This window comes from Hylobates moloch, unplaced genomic scaffold, assembly GCF_009828535.3.
Source record: "Hylobates moloch isolate HMO894 unplaced genomic scaffold, HMol_V3 SCAFFOLD_923, whole genome shotgun sequence".
NCBI lineage: Eukaryota > Metazoa > Chordata > Mammalia > Primates > Hylobatidae > Hylobates > Hylobates moloch.
Genome location: NW_026653198.1, coordinates 4,032 through 15,510, shown reverse-complemented (window position 1 = coordinate 15,510; position 11,479 = coordinate 4,032). Strand labels below are relative to the sequence as shown.

At 55.9% G+C, this 11,479-nt stretch overlaps 1 protein-coding gene across 5 annotated transcripts; it reads left to right on the top strand.

Annotated features, from left to right (window-relative positions):
* The first annotated feature begins 303 nt into the window (after positions 1-303).
* TAFAZZIN (tafazzin, phospholipid-lysophospholipid transacylase) lies at positions 304-10,692 on the top strand. Of its 5 annotated transcripts, none has more exons than XR_009212240.1 (11): positions 308-718; positions 852-980; positions 1,974-2,019; positions 2,249-2,334; positions 7,818-7,898; positions 7,980-8,021; positions 8,307-8,369; positions 8,487-8,539; positions 8,939-9,016; positions 9,171-9,570; positions 9,676-10,692. XR_009212240.1 is itself a non-coding variant. In XM_032147798.2 (11 exons), the coding sequence occupies exons 1-11, from the start codon at positions 610-612 to the stop codon at positions 9,270-9,272; spliced, it is 879 nt and encodes a 292-aa protein (XP_032003689.1). In that variant the 5' UTR covers positions 308-609; the 3' UTR covers positions 9,273-10,692. The 5 variants fall into 5 exon arrangements, 4 of the variants coding, with proteins under 4 accessions (XP_032003687.1, XP_032003688.1, XP_032003689.1 ...); XM_032147798.2 differs by adding an exon at positions 2,867-2,956 and having other exon boundaries at positions 9,171-10,692; XM_032147796.2 differs by having other exon boundaries at positions 304-718; positions 9,171-10,692.
* Positions 10,693-11,479: the final 787 nt, after the last annotated feature.

The window sequence follows — 11,479 nt, the reverse complement described above, 5'->3', positions numbered from 1 at the left end:
CGGGCGCCTGTGGTCCCAGCTACTTGGGAGGCTGAGGCAGGAGAATCGCTTGAGTGTGGGAGATCGAGGCTGCAGCGAGCCGTGATCCCAGCACTGCACTCCAGCCTGGGTCTGGCTGGACCCTGCGTCAAACAAAAAACAGAAACACTAGAGAGACAAAAGGTGAGCGCAGGAGGCTGCCGGGAATCGGGAGCCCCACGGGGTGACGGCCACTTCCCGCCGCCCTGGGGCTGGCCTCGCTGCCGTCAAGCGGCCCGGGAGCGCTTTGCGACAGTCGGTGGGGTCGGGCACCGGCGCAGGCTCGCTTTCCGGCGGTTGCGCCGGGCCGGGGCGCCAGCGCCCGCCTTCCCGTTTCCTCCCGTTCCGCAGCGCGCCCACGGCCTGTGACCCCGGCGATCGCTCCTCAGTGACGAGAGAGCGGGGCCGGGCGCGGCTCCGGCCTGACCTGCGAAGGGACCTCGGTCCAGTCCCCTGTTGCGCCGCGCCTCCCGCCCGTCCGTGCGCGGGCCAGTCAGGGGCCAGTGTCTCGAGCGGTCGAGGTCGCAGACCTAGAGGCGTCCCACAGGCCGGCCCGGGGCGCTGGGAGCGCCGGCCGCGGGCCAGGTGGGGATGCCCCTGCACGTGAAGTGGCCGTTCCCCGCGGTGCCGCCGCTCACCTGGACCCTAGCCAGCAGCGTCGTCATGGGCTTGGTGGGCACCTACAGCTGCTTCTGGACCAGTGAGTGGGCCCAGGCCGAGGCAGGCCCCCCCGGGTACCCATGCCCGGCCGGAGGTGGGACTTAGGGTGGGGGACGCCGCGGCGCCGACCTAGCGGGCGAGCCCTGAGCGCCTGACCTCTCCCTCCCCGCCAGAGTACATGAACCACCTGACCGTGCACAACAAGGAGGTGCTGTACGAGCTCATCGAGAACCGAGGCCCGGCCACGCCCCTCATCACCGTGTCCAATCACCAGTCCTGCATGGACGACCCTCATCTCTGGGGTACCCGGGCCAGTGTGCTGGGCAGGGGGAGGAAAGGCGAGGATTCGGGACGGGCCCAGCCTCGTCAGAACAAACCCCTTCTCGCTGCCTTCTCATGGAGCTCTGGCACTCCGGTTTCCGGGTGTTCTGCCCCAGGGCCGAGACTTTGATTTGTGGCTCCTGCAGCATCCCTGAGGGAGCATGATTTGGAGAGGGCCTCGGGCATGGAGCAGGACCAAGGAACGGCCACAGGGCAGATCTTACAGCTCCTTTAACGTCAGGCCTCCAGAACCCTCTGTTCTCTAAACCATCCAGGGCCCCACAGTGTTGGGAAAAATTTGGGGGTTGAACATAGGATATCCTGTGAGGAAGTTCTGGGCCAGGGACTGGAAGCCCAGTGTCCTGGCTTCAGGTTTGCCGCTGGCTGGGCGGGTACCCTTCAGCCCTATTTGGGAGCCTGGTTGCCACACCTAGAGGTTCCTGCTCTGCTGACTTCACAGGAAGTTGCTTGGCTCCGGTAACCAGATGGCTGGGTGGAGGGGTGCCTGGGGCTTCCACTCCTGAACAGAGGGGTTAGACTGTCCTAGAGCTCATGGGGAGCCACCTGGCCACACTGGAGTCCTTCAGAGCTCACCCTGGCTGCTGGGTAGAGAAAGGCCTATAGATGTCACAGGTGGATCTGGGGAGGCCAGGAAGGAGGCCTTGGAGCCATCCACTAGCCTAGACTGGGGTGGTTGCAGTGACAGTACAGGGAGAAGTATGGAAGAATGGGCATTGTGCAAGTATATTGGGGAGGTAGGCGGTCCAGGCGCCCTGATGAGTAAGATGTGGAGGGTGGGGGAGAGGGAGGAGCCAGGGAGAACGGAACGGTCTGGCCTAAGGGTCTGAAAGATGCCACTTTGGGCTGTAGGGAAATGGTAGTGCTGCTGTCCCTCATTCCCTGAAATGGGATGAAGGAAGGGCACTCCCTGGGGATATGGGAAGTTGGAGCATGAAACCTTTCCTGTCCTCTAGGGATCCTGAAACTCCGCCACATCTGGAACCTGAAGTTGATGCGTTGGTGAGGAGGAATGGGCCCCTCGAAGTGGGCCGGGCCGGCCCCACCTGCCTCTGCCCAGATTTGCCCTCCTCCTGCTCTGCCCAGGAGGTGGCGTCCAGCAGTCCAGGCAGGGCATGGGGTGGGGCCCCGCAGGCCCTCCCCTGTGCCTCCCTTCTGCATGCTGATGATGGGGGCAGGGTGGTGGAGCGGGGTGCAGGGGGCAGGACTAATTGCATCTGTCCCTGCTCAGGACCCCTGCAGCTGCAGACATCTGCTTCACCAAGGAGCTACACTCCCACTTCTTCAGCTTGGGCAAGTGTGTGCCTGTGTGCCGAGGTGAGCTGCTCCTCCAGCGAGTGCAGGGAGGCACTTCTGGGGCAGGAAAGCTGGTGGCCAGTGTCTCTGTTTTGGAGGGACCTATGGGGGTAGGCAGCCCGGGAGCCAACATGAGGCCCAGCTCAATCACATGCCAGCAGAGGGGGCAGAGGCTGCGGGAGGAGGGATGGCTCCTTGGAGAGCCCTCAACTCCCTGCAACTGCCCAGGGATCATGTGGACCTGGAGCCTTGGCATTAGAATTCAAGGAGGCATTATCCACACCCTCTTCTCTTAGGGATGTCACTAAGAGACTCATTGAGAACAGTGCATTGTCATTGGTCCATGGTGGCAGTAGCATGTACCCGCAGGCCAGAGGGTTTTGCTTCTAGGAGAACAAACAGGCTTGTGGGGTGAGAACCCCAGGGGATGGGGCCATTTTGATCCCTATTCTACAGACAGGGAGGATCACAGAGATTAAACTGCTGGCCCAAGGTCATGGGGTAGGAGGTGGCAAAGCCAGGATTCGAATCCAGATTGCTCCTTCCTCTGCAGGAGCAGAATTTTTCCAAGCAGAGAATGAGGGGAAAGGTGTTCTAGACACAGGCAGGCACATGCCAGGTGCTGGAAAAAGAAGAGAGAAAGGTAGGCCAGGCACAGCGGTTCACACTTGTCGTCCCAGCACTTTGTGAGGTCAAGGTGGGAGGATCACTCAAGCCCAGGAGTTTGAGACCAGCCTGGGCAACATAGTAAGACCCTGTCTCTTTAAAAATAAAAATGTTTTAAACAAAAGAAAGGTAGAAAATATAAGTTGTATGTAGAATATGAAGGTTCTAGAATAATCCTATTAAGAATTTTGGATTTTGACTGGGCACAGTGGCTCACGCCTGTAATCCCAGCACTTTGGGAGGCTGAGGCCCGTGGATCACGAGGTCAGGAGATCGAGACCATCCTGGCTAACACGGTGAAACCCCGTCTCTACTAAAAATACAAAAAAATTAGCCGTGCGTGGTGGTGGGCGCCTGTAGTCCCAGCTACTAGGGAGGCTGAGGCAGGAGAATGGCGTGAACCCAGGAGGTGGAGCTTGCAGCGAGCCGAGATCGTGCCACTGCACTCCAGCCTGGGTGACAGAGCGAGACTCCGTCTCAAAAAAAAAAAAAGAATTTTGAATTCTAGCTGGCTGCACTGATGCATGCCTACAGTCCCAGCTCCTCAGGAGGCTGAGGTGGGAGGATCACTTGAGCCCTTGATTTTTTTTTTTTTTCCTTGAGACAATGTCTGTTTCTGTTGTCCAGGCTGGAGTGCCGTGGCGTGATGATGGCTAACTGCAGCTTCTGTTTCCTGGGTTCAAGCGATCCTCTCACCTCAGCCTCCTGAGCAGCTGGGACTAAGGAGTGTGCCCAGCTAATTCTTTTTTTTTTTTTTTTTTTTTTTTGTAGAGTTGGGGTCTTACTACATTGCCAGGGCTGGTCTTAAACTCCTAGACTCAAGTGATCCTCCCACCTCAGCCTCTCAAAGTGCTGAGATTATAGGCATGAGCCATTGTGCCCAACCCAGCCCAGGAATTTGAGGCCAGCCTGAGCAATATAGTGAGACCCCAGGTATAGATAGATAGATAGGTAGATAGATAGGTAGGTAGGTAGATAGGTAGGTAGGTACATAGATAGATAGATAGATGATAGATAGGTAGATAGATAGATTAGATAGATAGATTGATTACATAGATTAGATAGCCAGGCGGGGTGGCTCACGCCTGTAATCCCAGTGCTTTGGGAGGCTGAGGCAGGTGGATCACCTGAGGTCAGGAGTTTGAGACCAGCTTGGCTAATGTGGTGAAACCCTGTCTGTACTAAAAATACAAAAATTAGCTGGATGTGGTGGCGCACGCCTGTAATCTCAGCTACTCGGGAGGCTGGGGTGGGAGAATCACTTGAACCCAGGAGGTGGAGGCTGCAGTGAGCTGAGATCCTGCCACTGCATTCCAGCCTGGGCCACAGAGTGAGACCTGGTCTCAAAAAAAAAAAAAAAAAAGATTTTTGTACTTGACTGTGCTCTCTCATCCAGGTGGTGACGTGCTTGTGTCTGTGGTTAAGAGATAGCATCTGCCGGGCATGGTGGCTCACGCCTGTAATCCCAGTACTTTGCAGGGCCGAGGCGGGTGGTTCACCTGAGGTCAGGAGTTTGAGACCAGCCTGACCAACATGGTGAAACCCCGTCTCTACTAAAAATATAAAAATTAGCCGGGCGTGGTGACACAGGCCCATAATCACAGCTACTCAGGAGGCTGAGGCAGGAGAATCATTTGAACTCGGGAGGTGGAGGTTGCAGTGAGCCGAGATCACGCCACTGCACTCCAGCCTGGGCGACAGAGCAAGACTCCGTCTCAAAAACAAAAGAGAGATACCATTCTAGTTGCAATGTGGCTGCAGCACGGCCAGGTGGACGCCCACCATGGCGAAACCCCGTCTCTACTAAAAATATAAAAATTAGCCGGACGTGGGGACAGTAGCTCCAGCAGCAGATGATTGTGGCTGGGCCTCCAAGTGTCACAGTGGAGAACCGGAGAAGGGGACTTCTTTGGGATGTACTCTGGACTTGTTGATAGATTAAGTGTAGGTGGGGTGAGGAAGAGAACTCAAAGATGACAACAGGTGTTGGAGCTGAGCCACAGGGAGAAGGGTGCAAAGGGAAAGCAGTGAGGGGGCTGGGAGGGGAGAGGGTGAGTCCTGTTTTGCTTGTGCTGCATCTGAGGAGCCCCTCACCTGTGGAAGGAGAGCAGTCCCAGAGGCAGTGGGGTGTGCAGTTCTGGAACTTAGAAGAATGATCAGGGGGCTGGGCGTGGTGGCTCACGCCTGTCATCCCAACACTTTGGGAGGCCGAAGCAGGCAGATCACGAGGTCAGGAGATCGAGACCATCCTGGCTAACATGGTGAAACTCCGTCTCTACTAAACATATAAAAAATTAGCTGGGCGTGGTGGCAGGCACCTGTAGTCCCAGCTATTCGGGAGGCTGAGGCAGGAGAGTGGCATGAACCCGGGAGACGGAGCTTGCAGTGAGCTGAGAATGCGCCCCTGCACTCCAGCCTGGGCGACAGAGCAAGACTCTGTCTCAAAAAAAAAAAAAAAAAAAGAATTATCAGGAATAAAGATACTGGGAATTCAACCACAAAAACCACAAAGTCACGAATGCAGAGTGAGAGTCTTCAGAGAGAGGGCAGAGGCCCAGGATGGCACAGAGGGAGAGAGAAGCCACCAAGATGGCAGGGAGCCATGGCCAGAGAGAAAAGCAAACCAGGCGCCTGTGGCACCATGGAAGCAGCAGGTGATGCTGGAGAAGCGTTTCCATGGAGTGACAGCTGCCAGAGCCAGATTATTGTGGCCCGAGGGCTGGTGGTGCTGCAGTTGGCGGGGAATGGAGACCGCAGGGGCGGCAACTCCTCCCAGGGGTGCAGTTGGGAGGAAAAAGAGACAGAAGGAAGAGTAACCAAAGGATATTAGAGGTCAAGGAGGGGTTTGTTATTTCTAGCTGGTCAAAGTAGAATGTGGTAAAACCCAATAAAGTAACAACAAATAACAAAGAGGGGCTTTTAATGGAAAGCTGCAGTGCCCGCCCCTCACCTCCCTAGCCCCACTCCTCAGAAGCAGCCCCCTGGAGCGGTTTCTCTTTCTGCTGCTTTTGGAGGCTTCTGTCTCTGTAAAGGAACAAGCAGAGGCCACAGTGTCTTGGCAAATGACCATGGCATCGTTTATCCCAACCTGCTCTGAAAGATGGGGACTCTGCTCATTCACCCCTCGTCCCTGCCTCTCAGTTCCTTCAGCAAAGAACTAATAATATGTCATTAAGACAAAGGCAGTATTTGGCACACTTGGCTTCTGTGTTCCAAAAAATTCCCTTTTTCCCCAAGCGTAGACTTTAATATGGTATTTAAGTATCGAAGTGATTTGACACAAGTGACACAAGTGAGCAGTAGGAGCATTTGCAAAAGCTACAAATGATGAAGTCTTGCTCCAAAAGCATATTATGATGATTTTTTAAATTCCAGTTTCAAGCTCAATGGATAGGTTGTATCAGTGGGTTTTAGTAGAGAAGGGGCCAGGACCTATGAAGACTCCCCTGTACTATTACACATGCTGCATCCCAAGTAGGGAAACTGCTGCTTTTCCCATGCCCTGAGAAAACTCCAGTGGGTCATTGCCCCCTCCCTCTCGCCCGAGTGGGCTGCTGGGTCAGGGCACTGTTTGGGTTGGGTTGAGATTCCTGGATCCCTAACTAGCAACTTTCAAAGAATCGGCCTTGCAGAGAACAAAGTTCATTGCCAGAGGTATTCCCAATGTCTGTCTCTCGCTCTGTGATAGGGCTTCTTTACTCTGCACTTTATAAGATGAGGATATCTGCTATACCCCATTCCTTCAACCTGTCCACCTCTTTCCTGTTTTGTCTGCCACATGATTACTTTTCCGTCACCAAGGTTGATGAGATCCTTACTGTGTACTTACTGTCTCCAAGCGCCCCCAGGCTTCCAGCCAGCACGCAACAGCCAACATTGGCTTCAGAAGGAAGGAGGTTTGCATTTCCTTCTCTTGGGTGCAGTGTCATGGTCTCAGGGTTATCTCCAATGTGGAAAGTTGCTAGACCAGGAGCAGTTTGACTCCACTGTTTTTCAGTCTAGCAAGTTTGAGTTTTTCCCAAGCTGTTGATGTGTGTTCAAATGAATGTTCTCCCTTTCCCAAGAGGCCTCCGTATAAGGGAGGGTCTAGTTTCCCGGGGTGCCCTGAGAAGAAGGGGTCAGCAGGAGGGAGGAATGGTGGAGGCTGAGGCCTCAGGCGGGTGCCCTGTGAGGAGCGGCTGTGACAAGCGGCTGAGACCCCAGCAAAGGGTTGTTGCCCAGAATCTGGGGCCTAAGCGAGGTTGGAAATCACAAATGCACTTGGTTTCTCTAGCAGCTGGCATATGGTAGGATCACGCCAGGAGTGGCACCTTCAAAGAGAAAGGAACGCGTGAGGCTCCGAGAGCAGTCGGCTGGCAGCCAGGGCCTGGCTGGGGAGGGAGGGCAGGTGGTGCGCTGACCTGGGGATCTTTGAGAGTGTGCAGGAGTATGTGGCTGAAGCAGCCCAGCTGGTGAGCCACTGAAGACGGGGTTCATAGGTAGATGGAGGAATTGCCAGGTCAGAATCTCGGTAGGAGATGACTTGAGCTGATGCTGCCTGGCACTTAGGGGTTTAGAAGATATTAGGAAGGAAGCCCCACAGCGTGCCCAAGTGCCATGCAGGCCCTGGAGACGGTCATTGGAGGGCGTCTATGTGGATGTCACAGTGGGGGATGGGAAGTCCCTAATCTGCTGGGGCTTTCCCAGCAAGCAGGGACAGAGGGGGATAGTCCCCAATGCATGGGCCCCAGGGAGAAGGGCCTGTTTCATTGAGGTTTGGAGAGTGTTGAGGGTAAGCTAACCTGTCACCCCATGCCCCCGAGAATGGTTACTGATGGGGAGAGGCCTTTTCCTTGCAGGAGATGGCGTCTACCAGAAGGGGATGGACTTCATTTTGGAGAAGCTCAACCATGGGGACTGGGTGCATATCTTCCCAGAAGGTCAGCAGGGCTGACTGGGTCGAGCCCCCCCAGTATGAGCGGGATGGGCTCCCAAGCCTCGCCTCTGTGCTCTCTCACCAGGGAAAGTGAACATGAGTTCCGAATTCCTGCGTTTCAAGTGGGGTAAGGGCTGCTGGTCTCTGGCCACAGCCATCCTCCCGGCCCAGAGATGGCCCTGTGGGCCCCTGGCTCCCGCCCCCTCGGGCTGGGTTGTATGGGGGTAGATGGGCGTGTTGTAGCGCCAGGAAGGGGACAAGTGCTGAGACTAGGGCCTGCCTCTCGCAGGGGCTTGCCCAAGGGAGCTGAATTGAACTGGAGGATGTCGGGGGTGGCACTGGCTAGAGGCTGGCATAGAAGCTTGGCTCAGGGCCCAGCTTATGCTAACATTTCTACCTCCCCACCGGGCAGGAATCGGGCGCCTGATTGCTGAGTGTCATCTCAACCCCATCATCCTGCCCCTGTGGCATGTCGGTGAGCCTGGGGATGGGGACAGAGAGATGGCATCTGGGGTGGGGGGCCTGGGACTCCCTCTGGTCCCAGGCTGCCCTGCTCCACCCCACGTCTGGCCTTCTGTCCACTGTGTTGCAGGAATGAATGACGTCCTTCCTAACAGTCCGCCCTACTTCCCCCGCTTTGGACAGGTGGGTAGGGACTGCTGACCTTTGGCTGTCTGTCTGTCTGCCTGTCTGCCGTCTGCCCCGTGTCTCCCACTCAGCACTATGGAGGCCAGCTGCAGGAGGAGCTCAGCGTGAGGCTACAGCAGGGGACCGAGTGGAACATAGAGGGGCTTCCTGGCACCGAGACATTAAAATGAGAGCAGAGGAAGTCAGGCTGGGGCAGAGGTGGGCTGTGGGGTCAGGACAGGACAGGTCATCTACAGCACAGGACCCAGGACCAGGACCTCGTTTTAGAGGAAGAGTGGCCCCTGGGGAGTGTGTGGCACAGCAGAGCCGGGGCTTAGCTTCTGGCTCCCGGGTTGCTTGGGCTGGGGCTGTGGGCACTCCTCCTGCTCGTCATCACTCTTGGCGGCCACCCCACAGAAAATCACCGTGCTGATCGGGAAGCCCTTCAGTGCCCTGCCTGTACTCGAGCGGCTCCGGGCGGAGAACAAGTCAGCTGTGAGTTTCCTCCTGGGTCCCCCGTAGCTGTCCCTGGACCCCCTGCTGCTGGCTGCCAGCAGGGTGCCTCCACCCTCTCCGTCCTGTCACCCTCCCAGGGCACCTTGGCCAAGCTTCCCGAGGGGTGCAGGCCATCCCTGGTCCTTTCCCTCAGGTGGAGATGCGGAAAGCCCTGACGGACTTCATTCAAGAGGAATTCCAGCGTCTGAAGACCCAGGCAGAGCAGCTCCACAACCACCTCCAGCCTGGGAGATAGGCCTTGCTTGCTGCCTTCTGGATTCTTGGCCTGCACAGAGCTGGGGCTGAGGGATGGACTGATGCTTTTAGCTCAAATGTGGCTTTTAGACAGATTTGTTCATAGACCCTCTCAAGTGCCCTCTCCGAGCCGGTAGGCATTCCAGCTCCTCCGTGCTTCCTCAGTTAAACGAAGGACCTCAGCTGCTTCTCCCACTTGGCCAAGCAGGGAGGAAGAAGCTTAGGCAGGGCCCTCTTTCCTTCTTGCCTTCAGACGTTCTCTCCCAGGGGCTGGCATCAGGAGGGAGCATAGAAGGCAGGTGAGCAACCAGTTGGCTAGGGGAGCGGGGGGCCCACCAGAGCTGTGGAGAGGGGACCCTAAGACTCCTCGGCCTGGCTTCTACCCACCGCCCTTGCCAAACCAGGAGCTGCTCACGACCTCCTCAGGGATGGCCATTGGCCACGTCTTCCTTCTGCCTGAGCTTCCCCCCGCCACAGGCCCTTTCTTCCGGCAAGGTCTGGCCTCAGGTGGGCCGCAGGCGGGAAGAGCAGCCCTTGGCCAGAAGTCAAGCCCAGCCACGTGGAGCCTAGAGTGAGGGCCTGAGGTCTGGCTGCTTGCCCCCATGCTGGGGCCAACGACTTCTCCATCCTTTCTGCCTCTCAACATCACTTGAGTCCTAGGGCCTGGGTTTTCGTGTTTTTGAGACAGAACCATAAAGCATATGTGTTGGCTTGTTGTAAAATGCCTCTGGCCTCTCTGTAGGGGTGGAAATGGGAAGTGACTGCTGGAAAGAAAGGCTGAACCTTTAGTGCCCTGGGCACATGCAGCACACTTGAGCAGATGGGCATCAGCCTCTTCTGCACCAGTCACTTAAGGCTTCAGTTATTGTCTGTAATCCCTGTAACAACATTGCAGAAATAGGGATTAATCTCCTCATTTTGCCAAGGAGGTGGAGTGAGGCTAATGAACTTGCTTCAAAACCCAAAGCTAGCCAGGTAGATTGGGGCCACCCTTCAGAGAGCCCCGAGTGTGGAGAATCAATTGGATCCTACCTGGGCTGCATCATAGGTGGGAGAGGAGCTCTGAATAGCCCGGCAAGTAGCCAGCCGTGAGCAGTGCACGCTGCGATCAGGAGGTGGGACTGGCGTTGCCCAGATGGAGCTGGGGGTCCTGGGTGGGAGCAAAGGCAAATCCAGGGTGGTGGCGTAGACACAGTATTAAAAATACTGTAACAGAAACGTGGAAAGAAAGAAAAGATAGAACCACCAAAGATGATCCAGCAACAAGAGAAGATTCAGACAACCAGGTCTTTCAGCAGTGTTGGTGCTTAATTATTTCAAAATAAAAGGTTTTTTAAAAAAATGACCCCTGGCCGGGCGCGGTGGCTCACGCTTGTAATCCCAGCACTTTGGGAGGCCGAGGCGGGCGGATCACGAGGTCAGGAGATTGAGACCACGGTGAAACCCCGTCTCTACTAAAATACAAAAATTAGCCGGGCGTGGTGGCGGGCGCCTGTGGGTTCCCAGCTACGCGGAGAGGCGGGAGGCAGGAGAATGGCGGGAACCCGGGAGGGCGGAGCTTGTAGTGAGCCGAGATCACCCGCCAATGCACTCCAGGAGCCTGGGCGCCGAGGCGAGACTCTCATGTCTCAAAAAAAAAAAAAAAAAAAAAAAAAAAAGACCAAAAAGGGAGAAAAATTACCTGGGAAAAACCAAACACTTGTAATTAAATATAGATAAAAGCAGCTGGGCACCATGGCTCACGCCTGTAATCCCAACACTTTAGGAAGCTAAGGTGGGCAGATCATTTGAAGTCAGGAGTTCGAGACCAACCTGGCCAACATGGTGAAACCCCATCTCTACTAAAATACAAAAATTAGGCCAGTCGCAGTGGCTCACGCCTGTAATCCCAACACTTTGGGAGGCCGAGGCGGGCGGATCACCTGAGGTCGGGAGTTCGAGACCAGCCTGACCAACATGGAGAAACCCCGTCTCTACTAAATATACAAAATTAGCCAGGTGTGGTGGCGCATGCCTGTAATCCCAGCTACTTGGGAAGGCTGAGGCAGGAGAATTGCGTGAACCTGGGAGGCGGAGGTTGCAGTGAGCTGAGATCGCGCCATTGCACTCCAGCCTGGGAAACAACAGCGAAACTCTGTCTCAAAAAAAAAGGCCGGGCACGGTGGCTCACGCCTGTAATCACAGCACTTTGGGAGGCCGAGGCAGGCG